Here is a 24,139-nt window from a genome sequence, read left to right as displayed (position 1 = left end):
GTAACCTCCCCCCAGGACCGATTATCCTGCCATTTGCATCTCTCAGCAGCGAATTCACACCTCCAAAAAGTGGGGTCAATGGTAAGATATTTAGGTATCCAAACGGTCAGGTACCAGGAGGATAACCAGGTTACCAGACAGTGGGGCTGCCGCCGACTTCCAAAGATTCCAATCCATCCCATCCGTTAGTGATTTTTTTGTTGCCGGGCCGCCTCCCTCTTGGGTTAGTCCACCTCCATCGTTGCTAAACTTATTCATAGAAACCTGCTGGAAGGTGGTAAGAGCATTCAGTACGGAGTAAGTTATCTTGTTAAGTAGTCCAATTTACTAGTCACTTGATTTTCTGGTCGGTCATACCAACATTGAAATGAGTAAAAAAAGGAAAAAGAAAAAAAAAAAAAATCATCAGTTGAAAGGGGCTCTAGTACTACATACTAACTGACATATACTACAAAATAATCATCCTACACACCCTGTCTCTTCCTGCAGCTTGCAATCATACACCCCAAAGCTTTAAGCCAATCCCATTGATTCTGTGGGGTAGCCTACCTGCTCCGACTTGGCGACTGTTAATTTGAAGAGCGCTTCCTGAAGATATCTTACATCATGGGCCGCGCGATATTTACTGGCTTTCTGCTATGTGTGGGGAAGGTGTGGCTAACCTTACACAGAAGAAAGGGAATGGGCAAACAGAACATGCAAAAGTGGAGTTGGTCCGGTAGCCTAGGCACCTCCATGATGGATCATGGGTATCCGACGACCTGACTGTTGGGAATTCGGATTTGCAACCAAAATAGGATATCAATTTGCTTTCTCTGTGGACAAAATTCCTTGAGTGGGATCCAGGGAGCCTTAACACAAGTAAGCTCTATCTCTTGGCATCCCGATATTACTACCAGAAGCTTTTGGAAAGGGGGAAATCAGGAGAAGGGTTACCCTCTGTGGTGTAGTAAGAGTAAGTCTTGTGTAGTAAGTAGTTGTACACCACCAGATATGCACATAGGCGCGCACGGGCGATGTACCCTCCTCTTTCTCAACTTACTTAGGCGACGATTTATTTGGGGGCCTCATTCTTCTTGGGGGCCATTTGCCAGGTCTCCAGCCTATCCAAGCATTACACACATACACAGACACAACCCAACCCACCATTGACACTAGCACTGCATATCACACAGCCAGCGGCTATGGTAAGTGGGAAGTCACATCGAATAAGAACGAGAAGATGCGGGTTGCTTAACCGCCCAATTCATCGCTACCAACCTTCCTCTACAGTAGTAAGTAGTCCACTACCCTTCCTTCTTTTTTTTTTTTTTCTTTTTTTACACCCTTTATGCCAGCAATGCTACCCGCTTGGTCAAGGCATGGAAATGAAATCACAAACCAAGGCGCCTCGCTGGGTTTGCCGCCCTGGGTGGAACCAAGAAAAGGCCACAACGCCAAGCCTGCACACCCGATCAAACTGGCGCGGGAAACAATCTTGAAGCATTCGCCCCTTGTTTCAGAATTCTGGTGAGCGCTTACTACTCCGCCAATGGCTGGCATGGATTATCCCTTCCAACCCACAATTTTCAGTGGCCCCAATTGAACTGAGAGAAGCAATATCCACTTTCCAGTCGTGGTCAGTAGTGTGCCTTTCTCTCTCTCGCTCTCTCTCTGTGAGATAGGTTTGTTTACCCTTGCCTACTTACTTACCTGTATGTGACTACTGTAGCTACAGTATGACTAGTAGACTAGTAGGGGGTAGCTAGTAATAGCCCATATATCCATCCATCACCTTTGTTTTGTGTTTGTTCCAGCAACACAGTATGACAAAGGCTTCCAACCTGCTTCTTCAATGTGTGGTTGGATATCTGGCGGCTATGCCATGCTATCATCACCTGCAAATGATTGCCTGGTGTAGCATAGCATGGCATGGCATGGCATGGCAATGGCTGTGTTGTATTACTTACTTGTCATGGGCTCATCTGATTGTCAGACTAGCCATGCACCAGTACCACCGCCCGGTTTCTGTCCAACAGGCGAATTACATGCAGGGTTGTTATGCGGGTTTCCGAAGTAGTATCTAACTAGTAGAAACTCTTCAGGGCAACAGCCTAGTAAATGACGGCACCAAAAATAAACCGACTGACTGATCTTATGTGATGACCAGTTTGATCGTGGCGCACAATGAGGTACAGTCCTTGGTATTGTTCCTTTGGTAGATATCTACAGAGTAGAGAGTAGTAGCCTCTTGGGAAGTCTACCAAAGTAGTGGGACAGTATGATATGTTTTGCCCCCTTCGGCTTGCATATGGCCCCCCTTTGTTTGGGAAGATCAAGGGTACCGATGGAGGAGGTCACTCGGCCAGGCAGTGCTTACACACATGTACATACACATACACACACATTTTCAAAAGCATGGTGGGCTTAGCTGCTCAAAGATAGGAATAGCCTACAGCCCAAAACGCCACTGCCACCAAGGGACGCATGACCGGTGAGATTTGCCGCTCAAGGCTGGTTGAGGGGATCTCTGAAGATAGTAGTAGCTGGGAAAGTAAACCCCGGTAAGTTGGTAAGTACCTACTTAGTAGGTACTTTCTGCCCTTTGATTGTCTTTGGACGTATATAACTGATCAAGATGATCAATCACAATCACCATCATAGCGGCAAGCGCTACGCCCATTGGCCCACCAACCATAGCCTCCAAATAAAGATTAATATCGGATACAAATTATCACGATCGACTAAATCACATTCACCTGACTCTTTCACAAGATACAGACAACGATCTTAAATTAAATCGCACACAGTATGAGGGGCCCGATTACCCGAGCTCATTTTTGAGACATCAAGGTTTGGTCCGTGTGCATCAATATAGTGCACTTCGATATTGGGATCGTGCTTTATGGGGTATGTTCCTAACTCTAAGAATATCAAGATCGTCCTCGTCGTCTGAATTCATAGATGCCTGATGATATTATCACTGGTATGTCAGAGATGACATAATGATCGCCTGAGTCACATACCAGGCTGAATCACTGTAGCAGGATAGGAAACAAGCGCGGGTAATGTGGCAATCCATGTTTCGTGACCCGAGCTAACCCATTTGTTTAACGCGATCACAATGACAAATCTAAAAGCAATTGTTTGCTAGTTAATCTGGGAGAGAAGAGGCGGTGATGCGAAAAATGAGGTCTAGCCGGTTTGACCCCGGAGCATGCCATCATACGGTCAGGACGTTGAGCATCAGGGGTGATCTGCGCAATCCAAAGGATGGATGCGAAAACGGCGAAGCTTAGTCGCCAAGCCTTAACAGCCCAATTCTTGTGGTATCCATGGTAGGATGTGTCTTCCGAAAGTCAGTCCGAAGTGTGCCGTAAGGCCATGATTGCCCCCCTATACTGTACTTCCTCCACTTCAGCCCGTTCAAGGAGGTTAAGATGGCCAGTATAGTCGGTATGCTGGTTATAGAGGCATACTTAGTGCAGCGGTGCTGGGATTGTCAGGCGGTCATTGGTCCGATCGTCAAGATCTTTATGTAAGTAGTCTACTCCACAGTTTCGGCCGAATTCTGAATGTCCGCAGAGAAAGAGAGAAAGACCTACAGAGATAGTCACCGTGCACTGTGCAGACTACAACGACTGCGTGTGCTGGGCAAAAAAAAGGGGGTGCATCATGGGTATGCCGGTCAGGAGAGGTCAGGGACCACCAAGAAAACACAAAAATAGACAGGCTGATATCTGAGCACTGTCATCGATCAGGGTCGGTGGGAAGAGACCCCTTGCTACCCATGATAAATTCTCCGAAGACCCAGTCAAAAATGCCGGAGGCTGGTTGCTGCATTTGGGAGAAGTCCGAAAGACCGAGCATCCCGAGAGGGCGCCGATAGCTCGCACCCATACACATTTAGAGTTATTCAAAGCCATGTCTTTTAGTCTGGACGCCTCTTCGGAGCAGACTACGTAAGTTCTCACGATATCTCGCAATAGTTCTCGGAGTTGTTGCGAAACAATGTGGAAGAACGGCGTAAGGATGGGGATTAGGATGGAGTTAGGATGGAGTCGGGATGGCTCGAATCCAGTAGCAACAGTCGGAAGCATAGCGAGACTAAGGTTAGCATAGCAAATAGTGCCAGTAGATAGTACTCCAATACCCCATCGAAGATGCTAAGTGGTACTAAGGACAACTTGGAAACTCAAGCTCTCCCCTGACGGTTGAATCCTTCCAGACCCTAAGTGGGTGGCAACCAGGCCGGAATAGGCAATTGTGCCTGGATTCCATGGGGTTCTCGATGGAGACCTAATGGGGCCATAAATTACGGCCGCCTCTGCCGGCTTGCTGACCACAAGGTCGCAATTGGTAAAGCCGGCATTAGCTCGTCATTTAGTGACTTAGTGGTAAGTTAGTTCAGAAAAAGACCATTCTACTTTGACTTACCCTTTCTGTCCTTCTGCGAAGAAGAAAGGTCGCATTTCCAGCAAGGGAAGGCTTGGCCCGCTCTCTGTGCAACGGGCCTGGGTTTGATCGTCAGGCCTGAAACCATCTAGAAAAGTCCAGCACTGTTCCAACTTCCGGCATCCGTCACTGCCAGGACCACCCGGGCAACATCTATCTCTTACTGAATGAGTCTGTGCCGCACTCGGCCTCGGCCTGTACTGCTATCTGTCGGGGATATGAGATAGGAAGCTCAGGGCGATCAAACAGAGGCCGGACCAACGCTAGGTCCATCTTTCTACATCTCTACCTTCTGTTCTGGTGATAGCTTGTGTCTCGTATCTAGCGATGCAGCTAAGCTGGAGTAGTGTCCAAGATGAAACCTCCCAGCCTGACTCGAGAACGTGCGGGGGAGCTTAGAGTCGCGTCCATCCGGCTTCTGTTTACAACTGTCAGCTCCTTAGTGGAATGCGTAGCGAATGCGCCGTCCCCATGCTGATCCTCCCAGCCTGATACATCTATCTCTTCCGGATGGCCGATACGTTCATTGGTTAGTAGGCCAGCTTGGTCGGCCTCTTTCACCTAGGATTTCGCACATACAATAGTCGCTTGTTGACGACAGTCGTACTATCCCACAAACTGATATAAATCCGTGAATCATGCCAATAAGCCTCCGAGACCCAAGACAATAACATTGGCTCCCTGGGGAATCTCGCTCCGCCAGTAACCAAATGAAATGGCCGGATATATCGGAATGGAGATGATCAGCGGCCTTATTCTCTCCCCGTTTAAACCTCGGGTTTTGGGATTAGCCTATATTCTATATGGCGACCAACGGAGAAAGCTGGAATTCCGTGTCCGCGAATCCACCTCTTTCCCCTAAAGTTTCTGCCCAGGCCATAGATCGATCAGCTAGCTTGCCCTTGTCTCTCGATCCTCCACATTGTTGACTTCTCGATATTGAGGACCACAGATGAATGACTTTTTCCATCATACCTGTCTACTAAGGTGAAAAGATATCCATGGGCCTAATAACACCAGCTATCTAGTGCATTGTCAAGATGCCAAGCAGGTAGGTTAGCACTAAGAGGGGGGATTACGCATTTTTTTCCCACGTTCCTGCATGAAGGATCATATAGCGGCATTTTCTGTCACTAGACATGGATACTCCAAATCCGCATCATGCTATCAACAACAACACGCTATAGACACCAATCCGGCTTCATGCGCGATTCGGTGGACTTCCGCTTAAAGGGGTGATAAATGCCAAGTGTAGTCGGCAATGATCCAGGTCCAGCTTGCACGATATCGTCTAGACTTCTCCAGAAGGCACCAACCACCCTGTATCTACGGGTTACGACTCAGACTTCTGACTCGTACTAAGCGACATTTCCAAGCGATTCCGGTGCAAGTGTCAAAGTACACTGCTCGGAATGGTTACGTGCAGAATCTGAAACGACGAAGATGTCTCCCTGTCCCGCCTCATGGCTTGTGGTTCGTGCAAAGGCACGAGCATGCAGAATTTAGTGGGAGATGACTAACAAAACCGGATGGATGCATGGCAATAATGGGAACTATTATTGACGCCTTAGCAATTCGCATCAATTTTTTTTTCTCCTTTTGCGGCTTCTCCATTCCCCTTCACGGCAGCGGTACCTGAACTAGAGAATTGGAACCACGGAACCGCTATTGCACTAACCTAATAATATCGGATTATTCATGCAGGTACCCCGGTACACCGGGACTAGATAAGCAGACAGAGGAACTGCCTGAGGGTGGGACGTTTATCCGCTAGTAGCAGATCGGTGTGCCTGTAGCCGCAGAACTGGCAAACTCAATCATATCAGACTGGCAAACTCCTAGTCCTTATTAGGCTGGCTTAAACCGAGGCCGAGCTAGAGATGGGGGGAAAAAAGGAGTATGACTGATCAGATGAGAAGCTAGGTTTCTCAACTCAACATTTGGTGAGCGCTACTACTGGAGAAAACTGACGTGTACTTTGATAGTAGTTCTCCAAGGAATCGAGCTAAAAAGTACTAAAAGTCTTGTTTACAGTCGGTTCATGCGACGCCCTTTCATCGGGTGTCTCTATACGAGATGGAGACGTTCTATTTTTGCTCAATAACAGACTAGACGCTTTCTAAGATCCATCTATCTAGGATGACTCGTGCTTCAGCTGTTTATAGACAGCACCTAGCGGCTAAAACTGGCCAACCTCTGGGGTATTCTCATGTCGGTCGACCTTCTCAAACGTCCTAAGGCCATAGGCTGTCTCAGAATTGGGGGTCTCGTCCTCAAACCTTAGCTCGACTCGGGGATATCACCGTATTCGGAACAGCGTGCTCGGTCTCACACATAGTTTGGTGCTATTGGAACGTGCTTCGCACACTGTCTTAAGGCGTTTCGGGGAATAAGGTTTGAGCGGGCAAATCAGAAGTTTCAGCATTGAATCAAGGCTGCAGCCAGCATGGACGCCGGGGCCATCTCGACGTCCTCATTACGAGCGGGCGCATCGGTCTGCTCTTCCCTTTGTTGCGGCACATCGAGGACTCGATCCCGACCTATCACAGCAGTCTGGACACGGTAAACCTTCACAAAGGGGTCGGGGCGTGTTCGTGAAACAGCCGAAGAACAAGAGGAAGGCGAAGGATTGACAGAAAGTTCCTCATGTAAAGAAACAGACTACAACCCCTCTTCCGGTAAGCATTACTGGGGCTAGGATACGCTCGACAGCCAATCCACGTCGAATCAGGGCGGCGCGCTCTGGGCGCGCACGGGACGTAAAGGGATCTGACTGGGAGTGGTGTCAGGCGTGGCTAGTACTGCCATTCATGGCTCTCAGGCAGGCCTAGCGACGTCCTCTGCCCCTGCCCTTGCCCTTTGTCGTGCGGCGCGGGCCTTGAATGGCGGCCACGTCACGCTTGCTCAGGTTCAAAGCACCACCCGCAAATTTTCCGATAGAAGCACCTCCGACACCGCGCTCCCGACGCTTGGTGCTGGCTGGGTTTGATTTCGGTGCGGGCTTCTCGAGAATGATACCGTTCTCCTTGGCTTCACGTCGGCGCCTATCTTCCTTCATTTCCGCCTTCTCCTTGATGCCTCTTCTGTGCGCCGTGGGCATTTTCTGCTTATACAGAGACGCCTTTGCCCCTAGTTCCTGCATTCTGAGATCAAGAGCCTTGATTCGGTTTTTACCGGTTGGCGCAAGCTCATTCGCCGACTCGAGCAGATGGGACTCCTTCAGAAGCCGTTGCAAGGCGAGATCATTCTTCAGATTATCCGCATCCATAGCATCCTCCTCATCATCGTCGCTCTTTTCCTTCTTGGCCTTCTTTTTCGCCGGCTTCGGTTCTTCGGAATACGAGGGTGGTTTCGAGGTCTAGTAAAGGCGAATTAGCAAAGAAACCATGACAGCACACGCACATTTCGTAGACATACCATAAACGCCTTACGCGCCTTCTTATCCAACAAATCCTGGCTCTTGATATCGCGATGCTCAACCACCTCAACCGGAGCCTCGTCTTCCTCTCCGGAGAGACCATCCCAATCAGAGCCCGATTCAGATCCCTCCTCAAAATCCTCATCCTCACTGTCTTCTTCATCCGACTCATCACCACGAGCTACCTGGCCCCCAGGCACCTCCAACGGCTGAAACTGCGCCTCAAAGAATTTGCGAAAAACATCCGTAGCAGAAGCATCAGTCGTCTCAGTCTGTGGCGTCGTCTTCTTCTCCTCCTCCTCATCCACCTTCGTAGTCCTAGAGACAACAGCAGCCTCTCTCTTGCGCTTTCCGACCATTTTCAATTCCTTGTGCTGCTGCTATAAACCAAACAATAAAATGCTGAACGACCAAACCACTCGTTCCGGCGGAAAAAAATAATGCGCGCGATAAGTGACGACTTTGCCGTGAAACTAACTGCTTATGTAATTCACTCCATACTGCATGTTTCCCATCACGTGTAGATAAGATAACCCGCGCAACCCCTCGTCGGATTTCCACAAAACCGTGGGGGGAATTAGATAGAGTCATTCATTCATTCACGACAGTACTGATCAGACACACGAATTGAGTGACTTGTGGTGGATCCGTCAGAGGATATTTCCATCAAAATGACCAAATTCCGTCCCTGCATTGATTTACACTCCGGCCAGGTGAAGCAAATAGTGGGCGGAACGTTGAGCAGTGTTGCGGCGGATTTGAAGACGAATTATGTGTCGAAGTTGCCGGCCAGTCACTATGCGGAATTGTATAGGAAGAATGATTTGAGAGGTGGACATGTTGTTATGCTCGGTCCGGGCAATGATGAGGCTGCTAAGGAGGCGTTGAGGACTTGGCCTGCTGGGTTGCAGGTTGCGGGGGGCATTACGGATCAGAATGCGAAGTATTGGGTTGAGATGGGGGCTGAGAAGGTTAGTTCTTTCTCCTTCTTCTTTGGGGTTTTGGGGTTGGGTTTGTGGGTGTGGATGGATGAATTGGGGGTTGGGGGTTGGGTGTTGCTTTGGTTTGGAGGTTGTGTAGAGTGTGTTGTTGTGCAGTGTAATGGCTAATGTTGCAATTGCAGGTTATCATCACATCGTTCCTCTTCCCGGACGGCAAGTTCTCTCTTGAAAGGCTGCAGTCTGTTCTTGTTGCGCTGGATGGTGACAGGTCTAAGCTGGTCTTGGACCTGAGCTGCAGGAAGAAGGGCAACACGTGGTTTGTGGCTATGAATCGCTGGCAGACGATTACTGAGATGGAGATTACGCAAGGTAAGCATGCAGTCTTGGTCTTGAATTGAAGGTTTTGTTGTTATGGCTTTGCTTTCTCTGTTCTCTTGCTGTGATTACAGTCATTGTATGAATACAACTAACCGAAGCAGAATCAATTGCGCTCTTGGAGCCCTACTGTTCCGAATTCCTCATTCACGCTGCAGATGTCGAGGGTCTGCAACAGGGCGTTGATGAGGAGCTCGTGTCTAAGCTGTCCCAGTGGTGCACGATCCCTGTCACCTATGCCGGAGGTGCTCGGAATCTCCAGGATCTGGAGAAAGTTCACGTCAGCAGTCAAGGGAAGGTGGATTTGACGATTGGAAGTGCATTGGATATCTTTGGTGGATCTGGGGTAACGTTTGATGAATGTATAGAATGGAACAAGACGCATTAGGGCGTGGTTGTTGGATTGAAGAGATGATGGTTGTGGGTGAAAATAGACATGAGACATGGCAGATGATGTATATATATTTCAGTTAAGAACATGATCATTGAGGACATGAATGAAACCAATACTACACTACTTCTACTTAACACACCTCGCATATTCAAGAAACAACATCTCACAAGATCGAAAATACCCCCTTATTCTACACTATAAGTTGAAAGACCCAATCCCCTGACGGGACAAAGTATAACCATCAAATGCAACACCATGACGCGGACAACAAGTCTCGACACACAACCGCCCGCCCCAAAACAGCTTAGCGCCAACACACCGGAGGTCTCCACCGGCACCTGCGATCCTCGACATCATCCAACGACATCAACGGCCTCATCCCCCTCTCTTAACGGCAGCCTGGACAGGCAATCTGAAAGTTCCATCACTCTTTTATCTGCGTCAGCGACCAATACATCCATCCCATCGCTAGTCCGCAAATCTCATCGCATCTCATCGGATAACGGGTCTCACCATCAACCACCCGAGCCGCGCCAGCCAGCCAGCCAGCCACTCCCGACTCTCCCTCCTCCCTCTCTCAACCCCCCGAAGTTGCTCCAGCCTTATCACACCATACAAGATGAAGCCCGTCGTCTCCGCTCTAAACGCATGGTCCTGGTACGTCCACAATACACCCACACAGCGCGACTCCAGAACCAGACCAGCTAGCTAATACAAGGGACATTGATTGAAATAGTGTGGTCATCTCCGTCTTCGCTATCGTTATCCTCTCCGTTTTGGGTTCGCTATACAAGGTGCGTTTTATACTATATCAATCTTTCATTATCGCCTAAATAAAGGAGTATTCTGACAGAAGGGTCATGGAATAGAGCGAACACCCCGGTTTCACTGGCTCCGAAGGCGAACCTGAAGATGGCGCCGCGGTCGCAGCTTCGATTTTCACCGCCGTGTTGGTTTATATTGTACGTGTTTATCCCTGGGTTTTTATGTATATGGATTGGAGTTGTGGAGATAGAAAGGGAAAAAAGACAGCGGGAGAAAGAGAATGGATATGCTAACCCATTGATGACTGGTATATAGGCTTTCTTCGTGTTCTGCGCTTTCCAGGCTTACTTGCACATGAGGGCTCGGAGGGGCGGGGCTATATCGTTGAGTTAAAGGGTATTCTACATTGCTTTGCGATTTTGAGGTGGATTGCTGGCTTTATCTTGCTGGAGTAGGAAGAAGCGTATCGATGCAGATGCGGATGGACCATCGAGAGATGTACCATATATTCTATCTCAGGAGGGGGCATACTTTCCCTGGATGTAAGAGAAAGGGAAAGGAGAGGAAGGAATGTCGATATAGTCTGCGTGTGCTGTGCTACGTATGACAATCTGATCGTGGGAGGCTCACTCCATCCTCGCTTGCTTATGGTAAAGCCGGAGTGGTATTGGATTGATTATTATTAGCTCCTTCAGTTGCGATGTGATGTGATGGAATGGATGTTTGGATTGTTTGATCTTTTTTTGCGCCGTTCTTTTTTCTGGTGTATTTTGCGGGTTGTATATGTATATAGTCTTTGTTCGTATAGAACTTGTGTGTCCGCAGTTATGTTCAATCCATCATCATCATCCATCATGATATTTCACTGTTGGTTTGTTAATAGACGAATAGTAGCAGCGAGCGAAGTACTATCTGTAACAGAAAGGCTCAAGTAAGTACCAATACACATGTGACATGTATCATTCATCCTCATATAGTAGTAATAGTAGGCAAGCAAATCGGCTCAAGCGCCATATGTACAATGCAAGTTTCTCTAATCCCGCCCATTTTTGGTATATACCGATTTCGCTACTGCTCCCCTGAATAACAGTATAATGGAGAACCAACCCCGAGCAACGCCGCATGCAGATAACCTAAGAAGGACTTTTGTGTGTTTCGAGTATCGTTTGATGGTGTTGTTGCAATACCGCGCATCATTCATATTCATTAATGGTTTTGTTTTCTCTGATAGTGCTTAAAATTCCTCGTCTTCAATCGGGTCCAGCATCTTGGACATGTACGGTCCATCGAGAGTGTATCCCAGACGAGCATAGTAGCTGCGTACACCAACACCAGAAATAACACTGATCTTTGTGCTGCCGTGCTCTTCGCGAGCGATGCGCTCTGCTTCTTCCATGAGCAGGGTTCCGAACCCGCGGTGTTGGAACTTGCGCGGGTCACGTCCGTGGAGAGGAACAGCAGATCCGTACACGTGCAGCTCACGCACGATACTGGTCTGCTGACCGGTGAACTCGGGCCGGAAGGTGTGGGTTGGGCTGCACTTGCGCAGGCGCAGCAGACCGATCAGGATATCCTGCTTGGGGTCCTCGTAGGCGAGGAATGTCTCCCAGCCTCCGTTGGCCGTGTAGTCACGGCGGATCAGCTCGACTTGGGATGGGCGGATCTTGTTCTTGACTTCGTTGATACCGACTTCACGGGTACGTACGTCGCGGCAGGTGGTGCCAAAGTCCTTCATGCGTGCCAAGGCCAGTTCGCGCAGGTTGCCGTTCTCGACTCCCGAGGTCACCAGGGGCATGGGGATATCACGCTGGACTCGGTAAATACGTGTCCACGGGGGCACCAGAGCGAGGATGCGGGCAACCAGGTCGATAAGGGCGTTTGGTGTGTAGTTCTTGTAACGACCAGTCCTCCATAGCTCATAGAGACCAGTTCCACGAATGACCAGCGTGGGGTAGATCTTCAAACCATCCGTTCGGAAAGCCGGGTTCTCAAAGTACTCCTGGAACTGGAACAGGTCACGCTCCATGCCCACGTTGGGCAGATCCGGCATCATATGACTGACGACCTTGAAGCCGGCATCCTTGGCAAGCTTGAATGTTTCTGCGACGGCCGCAACAGTGTGACCTCTGTTTGTGTCTCTGGCGACATCCTCATACAGACTCTGGACACCGATCTCCAATCTGGTACATCCGTAGCGGAGCATACTGCTCAAATGTTGGTCGAGACAGTAGTCCGGTCTTGTTTCGATTGTGATACCCACGCACTTCACGTTACTCATCTCACCAGCCTGTACTGCTTCGTCGACATTGTCCGTCTGGTATCCACTGAGCGCGTTGTGCAGCTGAGCCACGAACGACTCACGGTAGTCCTCCGGAAGAGACATGAATGTTCCACCCATGATGATGTACTCCACCTTATCCACGCTGTGACCCAGAGACTTGATCTGGTCCACACGTCCTCTGGCCTGCTCAAACGGATCGTAACGGGCGCGGATCGCACGCATCGACGTCGGCTCATATCCGGTATATGACTGTGTAGAGTACTCAAAGTCGGAATCAGGGCCACCAGGGCAGTAGACGCAGATGTTTCCGGTGTAGGCGATATGGGGACAACGATGGGGTTTACTCATGACCGCGACGACCGCGATACCGGATGAGGTTCCTAGCAGGGGCTGTTAGAATTGCTAAGCGCAGGAAAGACAAGGCGCAGACATACTGATGGGCTTCGCAATCAACTTGGGAAGGATATATTTCTTGTAATGCTCAGGGACAGCCGCGATAATGGCCGTCAATGGGGGTTGTGTAGCCAGGGCATGCTTTTTGGCGACTTGACCCCGCAGTTTGTTGAGGTTGATATCTCTCTTGGGTTTCTTGGGATCGCGTTGCGCTTCATATTCTTGGATGAGGGCATTCGCAATATCGGAGCAAGCTCTCATAAAACGTTCATTCTCCGGGGGAAGTTTGGCATTTTTCTTAGACTTGGGAAGTGGCGGCATAGTCATTGTAGCGGTCGCCATCTTGAAGGAGGTGAAATGCACACCACGCGAACTGCGCGACGGGGCGAAAAAAAGAAAGACAAGTAGGAAAATCAATCAACCGGCCAAATCAGTAAAGATACACAATCTAGATCTGGATCTTGAATAGCCACTACCGAAAAAAGAAGGGTAGAGCTAAGATAATGTGGGGGAGATGATGCGGCGGAACAGCACAACGGCAACAGGAAAAAAAGAGCAGCGAGGCCGAGGGAGGCAACCGACCGCCCGTGACAACTCGGATCCGCTTAAAGCTTTGTCCCGAAATTCCCCAAAGCGAATCTGTCCGGCGCGTTTGAAACGGCTACTCTTTCCTCTCTTCTCTATCTCAACCACAAACTCTCCCTTGCACCTTCGTAGTGCTTCAACTTTCACACCTCTCCCCTCTTTCCGATCTCCCCTTACCGGGTTTCTTCCCCTCCCTATCAACCATGCAGGCCGTCCGCCGTAACACCGTCGCTGCCCTTCGCAATGCTGCTGCCACGCAGCGCCGGGCATACTCTGCCTCGGCCAGCCCGGCTTACGCTGAGACTGTGAACAACCTTCGCATTAACGGAGAGACCAAGGTTATCTTCCAGGGTTTCACTGGAAAGCAGGGAACGTACGTCTTTTTTTGCCCGATCCGCTGGGAACGCTGTTTATCATGCATGAGATGCTGACGTTGCTATTTTTCGTCTTTCCGCAGTTTCCACGCTGAGCAAGCTATCGCCTATGGTATTATCTCCTCCTACGTCTGCACCAATTAGATAGGTGTCTCCGGCAGTTTCACATGGGAAACTCACAACTTGCTAGGCACCAAGGTCGTTGGTGGAACCAACCCGAAGAAGGCCGGCTCGATGCACCTTGACCGTCCCGTCTTCGCCAACGTGAGCGAGGCCGTCAAGGAGACTGGAGCTACCGCTACTGCGCTCTTCGTCCCGTATGCTTCCGGCCGTCCTAATCGAGAATAGAAGGAACATTTGCTAATGATTGAGTCTAGCCCCCCCTTGGCCGCTAAGGGTATTGAGGAGGCCATCGAGGCCGAAATTCCTCTGGCTGTCTGGTAGGCAAAACTCTCTCGATGACGATAGAAGAGCCTAGCATGTGCTAACAACCGGGATAGTATCACCGAGGGTATCCCTCAGCACGGTATGTTTATTAGCCATGGCGTAGCGCCGACGATCTCTGCATGTTGTGTGTAGGACTGACCACCAATCAACCAGACATGGTTCGTATCACCGATATCCTGAAGACGCAGAACAAGACCCGTCTGGTGGGTCCTAACTGCCCTGGTATCATCGCTCCTGTAAGTTGCATCCAAAAACCACTAGGCGATCCTTCTGGACAGGGGTCAAGATGCTAATGATGAAATTTTCGGATGTGTAGGGCCAGTGCAAGATTGGTATCATGCCTGGATTCATTCACAAGCGTGGCCGTGTCGGTATCGTCTCCCGGTCCGGTACCCTGACCTACGAGGCCGTCAACCAGACCACCCAGGCTGGTCTTGGTCAGTCCCTGGTCGTCGGTATCGGTGGTGACCCCTTCTCCGGCACCAACTTCATCGACTGCCTGAAGATCTTCCTCGAGGACCCGGAGACCGACGGTATCATCATGATTGGTGAGATCGGTGGTAGTGCCGAGGAAGATGCCGCCGAGTTCCTCAAGGCCAACAACAAGTACAACAAGCCCGCCGTTGGATTCATCGCCGGCATTAGCGCTCCCCCGGGCCGTCGTATGGGTCACGCCGGAGCCATCGTCAGCGGCGGCAAGGGTGGCGCTGACTCTAAGATCTCCGCTCTTGAGGCGGCTGGTGTTGTTGTCGAGCGCAGCCCCGCTTCCCTGGGCAAGGCGCTGCTGAACGAATTCGTCAAGAGGGATCTGGTCTAGACGAATTGATAACAGTCTGCACGCAGGCGGAGACATACCCTTGAACCCTGCCGGTTCCTGGGCGAAACTCACTACTCTTATTCGCCCAGTATGGGCGGGGGTTTTTGACTTCTTCCCCTCCCCTCCATCTCTCTATCATTAGACGACTCCCTTTCGATGTCCGAGCCATGGCGGCCACACTGTACTTTTTGTCTCTTATATCTGGTCTCATTTTCTCTTTTTTCTCGTCGATATATCTCCTATGTTTAGAGATGCAAGGAAGTAATTAGGTTCACTTGTAAATTTGGTCTGAATTTCTTTCTTGCTTTGAAACTGATGTTGTAGTCGGAGTCATGATCTACATACACCGTAGTCATTGCAACCCACGGACTCCGTGTAGCAGAATCCTACAAAGTAGATTAATCTAGATGGAGTCTGGTACTACCCAGCACGGCAGGGTCCAAACCCAATAAAATGGAGTGAGTGAGTGCCAACGTGCAAGGCCCGCTTAGAAGCCTAGTGACTGAAGGATGGTTGCCTGAAGACTGACCAGACTGAACTAAACTAAACTAAACTAAACTAGCCTAGATGAGATGACTGAGGACACCCGGGAAACCTTCTCAATTCTCACCAAGCACATAGTTACTTGCAAGTTGCAACAAAACTAAACCGAATGGAATCGGCATATCGGACATACCCGGAATCCTCCCCAGCCAGTATGGCCGAAGCAAAAGGATAAGTCCATGTTTCGGGAATGTTGGGGCTTGGCACCGGGCCGGGAACGAAAGATCAACTTAACTTGATGAATATCCGATAGGATCAGATCATTTGCCGCTTCAAGCAGCCGTGACAGACAATCACTTCCATCATCATCATCATTATGAATCATTATTCGGCTAACCACAATAATAAAATAATATAATGATAATAATATACTTTGGCTAGAAAGCAAACAAGTTAATAAATAAGTGGGCTGTGTACATCACCTACTTTGTTTGGCTTTGTGAGTGAAATCTAGTGTCTGACCCTGTAAGGCCAATCAATCACATTTCTTCGTTGTTATCGTTCAAAGTTATTGGGAATGGGATTATGCAATCGTGCATGGCTGTCTGTAGTCCTGGTCTAGACTACTGTTACTACTGTGTACATACGTACTTTGGTTAGCTAGTTAAGTTAGTTAGCTAGTTAGCCGCGGCTTAGGGTCATTCATATCCCGGTATACTATACTATACTATACTATTGTCACTCAACTAATTAATATCCGTAGTCTTAGCTACCATCTTAGTTGCTTTAGTTTTTTCGGCCCAATCCAACGATGTGTGTGTGTGGCTTAGAAAGCTGAAACATCCCGTGTGTGTCCTAACTGCTCTGTCTGCATGCCGGTCTGTCCGTCGGCTTCCCGATGTTGCATTTTATTCTGGTGATGGCTTTCGGGTTGTGGGGGTAACCCTGGTTTCTAGGAATCGAGGTGGCTGAATTCATTTACTTGGTGGTAGTGGTGTCTAGTGGTGAGTACTATGAAGAGGGGGGTGTGCTTAACTTTCAATGATATACTTATACTAGTTAATGTTGAAGAAGAAATATCTCCATCCTATTGAAGGTTAATAACACAGGAGTGATATAGATTGATAAGTTTGATGATATGGTATAAATAGATAATAGTACTTTTTGTGTAACGCTCCTCCCTCCCTCCCTTCCACATTCAGTTCTATAGTTGAAAAGAAAATAAAATAGAAAGAAAGAAAGAAAGAAAGCAGGTTTACCGACTACCTTCCCCTCCCCCCTCTCATCCCGACGAGGAACCACCATACCGAGCAACCAAATCCTTTTGGTCGGCACCGGCAAGACAGGGATTCTACTCCCGTGTGCATTGCATTATTGTATTGCGTACTACTTCGAAAGCGAAGCGAACAGAAGAAAAGCGAAGAGGGGGGAAAGAGGCAAACGGGACACCTTAGCAAAAAGGTTGGTGAATAAATTAATTGCCCCTCCTTTCGGGCTGCAGCCAAGACATATAGGTGCAGGATTAGTGAAGAGTCATTAGTTAGTTTACTACTACTGTGTGCTTCGCTTACTGTGTAACAGGGGTCTTTATCTATCTATCTCTTTCTATTTATTTATTTATTTATTTAGTTATCTGTGTTTGATTTTAATCCTGTGAGTGGTTACAAACGGGCATATGGAAGTTTTGGAAGGATGATGGATGGATGAGGGAGGGAGGGAGGGGATGTCTCAGATATCGGCACGTCAAAGTACTTTTCAATGAGAATGATAGGCAGAGAATGTGTGAGAGAAGAGAGGGGAGAAAGATGTGTCTGCCAGGTCCCATGTGAAGAATACATATACGCTATACCGAGTATGTTAATTGATCTGATCTGCTGCTGCTGCTGCTCGAGCTCTGAAGATAAGAATGACGATGACAGAAGTGTTGTACGTGCGCAAACCTTGCGGGTACTACTACTACTACTACTACTACTAGTAGTATTAAAAATAGATGAAGTGCATATGTATGTGTATATTACTTTTGTGTTGCTGTTGTTGGAATAAATTAATTGTATCTGTAGTAGTGGTAGTGCTAGTTTAGGCCTATCAAGCTGCTACTGTAGACGTATACTAGTTATCTACAGTCAGTAGATGGCTAACTAACTAACTAGTATAGTTGTGATAGATTAGCGTATAGTGATATTGATGTGACGACATCCTACTGTGTACTAACTAGCCAAATGCACAGGTATGTCATGAATAACTGATAATCACCGAGTGCAGCCTAACCAACAATCGATACCTCCTGCAGTATGGCAGACAGACAGACAGACAAACAGATAGATAGATAGACAGGTCGAGAACAACAATCGACACTGCAAGATTTCTTCTCATTCTCTCGTGTTGTCTTGGCTTGCATACCCGAGCCTTGGAAGACAATCCCAACCAATTCCCCAATTTAGATAGTTGTTTCCTCTTTCTTGGGCTTTTCCGTATTCCTGGTCTTTTTTGTCTTGGCCTCAGGCCAAGATTCTTGGTCGTGTCGGAAGATAGTAGCACACTAAACCGAGAGAGTACAGTAATACAACAGATCATTCGGTATCTATCTACTACTAAATGTGTGGCAGAACCGGTTGTGTAAGCATGCAGCGAGGCATGCATGCATACATACATACTTCGCTCGGGCTGTGCAATATGACTGGTTCTCGGGTTTGGCCACAAATGGAGAGAGGGAGGGGAGCGGGATAATTACAGTAAGTTAGTTATTAAATTAATTAAACCTCGCTAAAGGAGAGAGAGAGAGAGAGTATGTGTGAGTTGACAAGGGGCACAAAAAAAGCTTTAATATATATCTTTTTGCTTCTTCTTCTTCTTCTTCTTCTCTCTACTTCATTTCTTTTTTCTGTTATCTGCAGGTCCTGACAGGTACTAAAAGTATGTAAGTGCATAATGACGGATTACCTACCTATCTACCAGTATAAGTAGTACTAGATGTAGAGTTTCTAGGCAAAGAAAGAAAGTGAAACGGAAGATACCGGATCGAATTGAGTTGGTTTGAACAAGGGCCGCGCCGTGATAACAATAACCTAGTTAGTTCTAGTCTCTCCCATTTTGATTTATTCATTCTATTTTTTTTTTTTTTTTTAATTCTCTTATTTATTTATTTAATTATACTTTTCGATTCTTTATTTTTATTACTTTTCTTCAGTCGTCGGCTCGCATCTTGTCTAGATCCCGATCTGGTCCAGAAGGTACTTACTTACTTATTTCCACAGTAATAGTAGTGGTACGTAGTGGTGGTGGTGGTGGTGGTGGCATTGAATACGAAGAGGCAGTCAATAAACTAAAATACTCACCCACTGCATGAATCATAAATTCTACGAAAGATGGGATGGATGGATGGAATATATCTTCACCGTCTCAACACAACAACACATAATCCAACACAAATCAACACAATACAACACACACCACCTCAAACATCAGCCATCCGAACCACCTTTGCCAAGAAAAGAAACAAGAAGACAGGACTGGACCAGCCCCAAACACAAAAACTAAACAGTTTCTACTCCCGTACGCCTCCCGATTGACCGCCCGTCTCAAGTGGCGGCCGCCGGCGTAGATCATCGCCTCCACTTTGCAGGGAACTTTAACCAGTCGGAATTGGTGATTCGGGTAGAGAGGGACTCAGAGAGGGGGGGAGGTCTGAGTCTGAGCCTGAAGTAAATAGTAGATAAATAAATAATAACTTTCCGTGAAGTTACTTACTACTGTTACTACTAGTTGGAGAAATATCTCTGCTGAGCCACCCACTAGTCTGTATTTCATCGTAGTTAGTTTGTAGTATAGATACTCCGTAGATATTTAATCCTTTTCTTGCCATGTCTTCAAGTTGATTTAGTTATATAGTAGTGATGCCCAAATAAATAATCGTAGAAAAATAGTGAAGATAAGAATATTTCAGTTTAATTATGATAATCCGCACACTACTGCCGGATCACTTGGTATACGATGATCATTCTAAAAAGAAAAGAGAAAAGAGAAAAGAGAGGGGCCGAAAAAGAAGAGGAAAAAGGGACGTTATGGTGTGCTTGGGACCCCTGATTTGCTTGTTTAGTTCGCGGTTCCGGCGCTAGTGCAGGACGACGCAGCGAGGATGGATTTGAAGGAATGGGTTATGGGTAGTAGTTTTAGTGCTGATTTAGTAGTAGCGTTTTAACCTTCTTATCAAGGAAGAATTAGGGTGTGCTCTTGGCACAAGTTCCTTTTTTTGTTGTTGTGAGCCTTGGCATGAGAAGTTGTTGTTGTTGTTGTCGCTTAGAAGGAAAATAGGGAGAGGAGAATATTCGGTGAAATATGTAGTACTCGTTCGGTTACATAGTAAGCATGACTGATGGCAGAGGAAATTGTTCCGTTGTCGTTGTTATCTATCGAATTTGATTTTCGGGGGGGTTGATTAACTGCTACTAGTGAGGTTAGCTCTTCAGCACAGTTGCTGTCGAACAGTTAGTAGTGCTGTTAGTAGTAGATAGTAGTAGTAGTAGAACGGAGTCCCACGGAGGAAGAAGGAGAAAAGTTGGTGGAGATCCAGTTCAAGGTCTCATCTTGCTCCATCCGCGATCTACGTCGTCAACCACACTATTGCGATCAATCAGTCTCAGACCCTCTTGCTCTGCGTGTTCCGACACTCCATACACCTCCCTAGAGTCCCTACACTATCCGTTTTCGTGATTTACATGCATTGGTGCCTCATATCCTCACGGCATCTTCGTCATCACTTTCTATTATTATGCATCTCACCCTGGTGATTCCCCCCATCCTGTATTTTCTTTGCTTCACTTCTACTATCATCCTGTTTGCGCAACTACTCCTTTTTCACCCTATCCACCACCCCTGATGGCAATTTCTACTTGTCTCATATTTAAGCTTACCATCTGTTACGTAGACCTCCCGCACTGACTCGATCAGGTGCTCATTGGCTGTGGAGTTGTGGTTGGCGATTCTCCCGTGGGAGAGCTCCCTCAAGGTGTCTTGGTATAGCTTCACTCCACCCCCAATTCCGCAATCTGCAGCCACGGTGGAACCAGCCCAGCGAGGCTGGCCAGCTTGTCAGGGATCCATCCCAAGAAAACTCGTTGTCTGGGCGTCGCACTCGATTTTTTTGGTCCTCGCCTCCCATGCAATCATACTTCCACACCCCCCCCTTCTTAGTGCGTATGGGCCTGATGTAGATCCCCGAGATCCATACCAACCCACTACACTTGAGCAGTTCGCCAATCAGGCTGATCTCAGATTGCTCATACTGGCGCGCGTGCGTGCTCCCTGTTTCCTACAACCACTCCTTCTAAAGGGGGGGGGGGATAGGGACCCTGGCGCCCTGAGTCGTCAATTGATGACTTGCCTTGCCGTCTCGCGTTGCATCGGGCCTCTCCGTGTTGATCACGCTTAGCTTCTGCGCGGGAGACAGCCTTCTCCGTCAACACATGTGGGAGATGTTGGCTGAGAAGAGTCGACGGCCTATCTACTCCATACCATGTAGCCCAACGCTCCGCCACGGCGCCACTGAATAGCCTGCTCAGCTCCCTTATCACGGGCTCCGCTTCCATCTAGACCCTTGCGCATGACAGGCGTGCCCGGTCCTTCACACACACCATTCGCTGGAAATCTGTATGCTAAGTTGACTAAATCCGTCAGCTCTCGAGGTGCAGGCGCTAGTCGTAGTCCAGGATGGCCTGGAAAGCATGCTCGTTCTGGAATTTCATCACCACGCCGGGCCCACGTCATGTATGCAGATCTTGGTAGCTCCGCCCTTTCGCCCTTTTTAATTTTTTTTTGTTTCTGTTTCTTCGTCGGCTGCCCGACGGCTTGGACTCTCTCGGATGTGACCTAGACTACTGGTCGCCAAGTAAGACCGGCCGAAGAGATACTCCTAAACCCACGTCTCCGTTCATACCTTGGCGATAACACCGGCTCTTGCCACCCACATTTACCCTCTTTAGGAAGGTCATGGATGATGGATAGCCCCCCGTCTGTCCAAGATGCTCCGCAGTGGAGCAATCCTGCATCTGCTTTTTAATCGAGTTTTCGAAGATGTTTTGGCCCAGTGCCAGATCAATTCCAAAACTCCGGAACATAAAGTGCATTGGCCTCGCACTTCCGGGCTTGCAATCTCAGCTTTGATATTCCTCCCCAAGGTGGTTCACAGATTGCCAACGTGCTTCGAGGCTGGCCCCGAGTCAAATCAACAATCATGTCTTCAACCACATCTTCATCAAGATCAGACCTTGAAAAGGTCCCCGTACCACAGGTCACCCCTAGAGACAATGACTCCGATAAGGGATCTCTCTCTCCGGAGCCCTCGACCCTCGAGGCTCAGTCGTCCGAGAAGCCACCGCATCATATCTTCACACGGTCTCGCAAGCTGCAAATGGTTTGCATCGTCTCCCTCGCCGCCATATTCTCTCCGCTTTCGTCGAACATTTACTTCCCTGCCCTGGATGATGTGTCAAAGGTGAGTACCTCGGTTCCATGCCTTCCTGGACCCGGCATATTGACTGTATCATGATAGTCCCTCAACATCAGCATGTCGCTCGCAACTCTCACCATCACCGTGTACATGATCGTCCAAGGCCTCGCCCCTAGCTTCTGGGGTTCCATGTCAGACGCCACGGGTAGACGGCCTGTCTTTATTGGAACATTCGTCGTTTACCTCGTAGCCAATATCGCTCTTGCCGAATCTAAGAACTATGGTGAGCTCATGGCCTTCCGAGCCTTGCAGGCTGCTGGTAGCGCGGCCACCATCTCAATCGGTAAGAATGACCTCACAGCCTATCATAGCATCTTTCTAACCATGATTAGGAGCCGGAGTGATTGGTGATATCACAAACTCGGAAGAAAGAGGTAGCTTGGTGGGTATCTTCGGTGGAGGTAAGAATACCCCCTTTGCTCGCCGGATGGCTAAGCTGACAGAATCAAGTTCGCATGCTTGGACAAGGAATCGGGCCGGTTTTCGGCGGCATCTTCACCCAGTATCTCGGATATCGATCTATCTTTTGGTTCCTCACGATTGCCGGGGGCGTGAGTCTCCTGTCCATTCTGGTGCTCCTCCCGGAGACATTGAGGCCAATTGCTGGAAATGGAACTGTGAAGCTCAATGGCATCCATAAACCCTTCATCTACTCGATCACCGGCCAGAAGGGGGTTGTTGAGGGAGCGCAACCGGAAGCGAAGAAGACCCAAAGCAGCTGGAAATCGGTTTTCGCTCCTTTGACATTCCTCGTCGAAAAGGACGTTTTCATCACTCTGTTCTTTGGAAGTATCGTATACACAGTGTGGAGTATGGTGACATCCAGTACCACCGACCTCTTCAGCGAAGTGTACGGCCTGTCATCCCTGGATATTGGACTTACTTTCCTGGGCAATGGTAAGTAATATGATCCTCTCTGACACTTGGTTTGAATGATCGCTCATGCATCGATAGGCTTCGGATGCATGTCTGGCTCTTATCTGGTCGGCTATCTCATGGATTACAACCACCGCCTTACCGAACGCGAATATTGCGAGAAACACGGCTACCCGGCAGGCACACGTGTCAATCTGAAATCACACCCCGACTTCCCCATTGAGGTTGCCCGGATGCGCAATACCTGGTGGGTGATTGCCATCTTTATCGTGACCGTTGCTCTGTACGGTGTGTCTCTGCGGACACACCTGGCGGTTCCTATCATTCTGCAGTACTTCATTGCGTTCTGCTCAACAGGGCTTTTTACTATCAACAGCGCTCTGGTCATTGATCTTTACCCAGGTGCTAGCGCTAGTGCGACAGCAGTGAACAATCTGATGCGGTGCCTGCTTGGAGCTGGCGGTGTGGCTGTCGTGCAGCCTATCCTTGACGCCTTGAATCCGGATTATACTTTCCTCTTGCTTGCCGGCATTACCCTCGTGATGACTCCGTTGCTGTATGTCGAAGATCGATGGGGCCCTGGCTGGCGACATGCCCGTGAAAGGAGACTCAAGGCCAAAGCCAACGGAAACTAGGGAGGAAAAGGGCTAAAAATGGTGTAGTGGGACTGGTGAAGTAGATGTTTGATTCTTCTCCACACATTCTTGATTCGGGTTTTCTTTTAGCGGCATTTGGCGATACCACTGTTTTACAAGCGATACCAGTTAGATTTATAGAAGAATTGATCATTTCCATCTTTATCTCGCTGTTGTTCTCTTATACTTTGGTAGATGCATAGATGGGTGGAGGAAACAAGGATTGACATTGTGGTTGACATAGTATGATTCAAGTGGAGATGGAAGTATAAAGTGGAAGTCTGTTGTTTAGTGTTGAGACTAGATTAGACGTGGCCGATGAAGTCACGGGGCTCAGCTTAGATAATCTAAATGCGGCTGAAGTTATGAACACAGGTCGGTCAAGAAGAACATATCGCCGCAAAAGGGTATAATAA

The 24,139-nt window shown here is 48.4% G+C and overlaps 10 protein-coding genes across 10 annotated transcripts; 6 read left to right on the top strand and 4 right to left on the bottom strand.

Annotated features, from left to right (window-relative positions):
- Positions 1–606: 606 nt before the first annotated feature.
- Positions 607–1,481, top strand: BO79DRAFT_221580 (uncharacterized protein; the record flags this gene model as incomplete). Its single annotated transcript, XM_025683524.1, has 6 exons — positions 607–651; positions 798–861; positions 951–955; positions 1,004–1,187; positions 1,273–1,274; positions 1,338–1,481. The coding sequence occupies 6 exons, from the start codon at positions 607–609 to the stop codon at positions 1,479–1,481; spliced, it is 444 nt and encodes a 147-aa protein (XP_025535429.1).
- A 2,096-nt stretch (positions 1,482–3,577) lies between these two features.
- On the bottom strand, positions 3,578–4,707 carry BO79DRAFT_274783 (uncharacterized protein; the record flags this gene model as incomplete). Its single annotated transcript, XM_025687625.1, has 4 exons — positions 3,578–4,086; positions 4,279–4,317; positions 4,417–4,587; positions 4,619–4,707. 4 exons carry the CDS (start codon positions 4,705–4,707, stop codon positions 3,678–3,680), a joined length of 708 nt encoding a protein of 235 aa, XP_025535428.1. The 3' UTR covers positions 3,578–3,677.
- A 2,082-nt stretch (positions 4,708–6,789) lies between these two features.
- BO79DRAFT_240443 (uncharacterized protein) lies at positions 6,790–8,260 on the bottom strand. The gene is made up of 2 exons (XM_025685029.1): positions 7,852–8,260; positions 6,790–7,792 (listed from the first exon to the last, which is right to left on the bottom strand). The coding sequence occupies exons 1-2, from the start codon at positions 8,209–8,211 to the stop codon at positions 7,262–7,264; spliced, it is 891 nt and encodes a 296-aa protein (XP_025535427.1). The 5' UTR covers positions 8,212–8,260; the 3' UTR covers positions 6,790–7,261.
- A 185-nt stretch (positions 8,261–8,445) lies between these two features.
- BO79DRAFT_180934 (1-(5-phosphoribosyl)-5- ((5-phosphoribosylamino)methylideneamino)imidazole-4-carboxamide isomerase HIS6) lies at positions 8,446–9,618 on the top strand. Its single transcript, XM_025680117.1, has 3 exons — positions 8,446–8,823; positions 8,976–9,162; positions 9,273–9,618. The coding sequence occupies exons 1-3, from the start codon at positions 8,524–8,526 to the stop codon at positions 9,554–9,556; spliced, it is 771 nt and encodes a 256-aa protein (XP_025535426.1). The 5' UTR covers positions 8,446–8,523; the 3' UTR covers positions 9,557–9,618.
- A 318-nt stretch (positions 9,619–9,936) lies between these two features.
- On the top strand, positions 9,937–11,155 carry BO79DRAFT_202658 (uncharacterized protein). The gene is made up of 4 exons (XM_025681663.1): positions 9,937–10,219; positions 10,299–10,356; positions 10,432–10,524; positions 10,643–11,155. The coding sequence occupies exons 1-4, from the start codon at positions 10,182–10,184 to the stop codon at positions 10,718–10,720; spliced, it is 267 nt and encodes an 88-aa protein (XP_025535425.1). The 5' UTR covers positions 9,937–10,181; the 3' UTR covers positions 10,721–11,155.
- Positions 11,156–11,561: 406 nt separating this feature from the next.
- Positions 11,562–13,343, bottom strand: BO79DRAFT_202655 (Elongator subunit ELP3; the record flags this gene model as incomplete). Its single annotated transcript, XM_025681662.1, has 2 exons — positions 11,562–12,988; positions 13,043–13,343. The coding sequence occupies 2 exons, from the start codon at positions 13,341–13,343 to the stop codon at positions 11,562–11,564; spliced, it is 1,728 nt and encodes a 575-aa protein (XP_025535424.1).
- Positions 13,344–13,647: 304 nt separating this feature from the next.
- On the top strand, positions 13,648–15,494 carry BO79DRAFT_202654 (succinate--CoA ligase (GDP-forming) subunit alpha). The gene is made up of 7 exons (XM_025681661.1): positions 13,648–13,959; positions 14,044–14,072; positions 14,151–14,277; positions 14,338–14,400; positions 14,461–14,486; positions 14,561–14,643; positions 14,724–15,494. Exons 1-7 carry the CDS (start codon positions 13,790–13,792, stop codon positions 15,222–15,224), a joined length of 999 nt encoding a protein of 332 aa, XP_025535423.1. The 5' UTR covers positions 13,648–13,789; the 3' UTR covers positions 15,225–15,494.
- Positions 15,495–17,613: 2,119 nt separating this feature from the next.
- Positions 17,614–19,412, top strand: BO79DRAFT_221574 (uncharacterized protein; the record flags this gene model as incomplete). The annotated part of the gene is made up of 9 exons (XM_025683523.1): positions 17,614–17,633; positions 17,704–17,710; positions 17,821–17,829; positions 17,923–17,934; positions 18,314–18,439; positions 18,477–18,498; positions 18,612–18,624; positions 18,962–18,972; positions 19,249–19,412. 9 exons carry the CDS (start codon positions 17,614–17,616, stop codon positions 19,410–19,412), a joined length of 384 nt encoding a protein of 127 aa, XP_025535422.1.
- A 1,138-nt stretch (positions 19,413–20,550) lies between these two features.
- BO79DRAFT_240437 (uncharacterized protein) lies at positions 20,551–21,470 on the bottom strand (the record flags this gene model as incomplete). Its single annotated transcript, XM_025685028.1, has 3 exons — positions 20,551–20,579; positions 20,618–20,783; positions 21,219–21,470. The coding sequence occupies 3 exons, from the start codon at positions 21,468–21,470 to the stop codon at positions 20,551–20,553; spliced, it is 447 nt and encodes a 148-aa protein (XP_025535421.1).
- A 281-nt stretch (positions 21,471–21,751) lies between these two features.
- Positions 21,752–23,744, top strand: BO79DRAFT_274762 (florfenicol exporter). The gene is made up of 5 exons (XM_025687624.1): positions 21,752–22,197; positions 22,255–22,495; positions 22,545–22,613; positions 22,663–23,109; positions 23,167–23,744. Exons 1-5 carry the CDS (start codon positions 21,937–21,939, stop codon positions 23,721–23,723), a joined length of 1,575 nt encoding a protein of 524 aa, XP_025535420.1. The 5' UTR covers positions 21,752–21,936; the 3' UTR covers positions 23,724–23,744.
- The last annotated feature ends 395 nt before the right edge of the window (positions 23,745–24,139 follow it).

This window comes from Aspergillus costaricaensis (genome assembly GCF_003184835.1).
Source record: "Aspergillus costaricaensis CBS 115574 unplaced genomic scaffold BO79scaffold_39, whole genome shotgun sequence".
Classification (NCBI taxonomy): domain Eukaryota; kingdom Fungi; phylum Ascomycota; class Eurotiomycetes; order Eurotiales; family Aspergillaceae; genus Aspergillus; species Aspergillus costaricensis.
The sequence above is the reverse complement of the archived record's forward strand: the minus strand, read 5'-3'. Positions and strand labels throughout refer to the sequence as shown.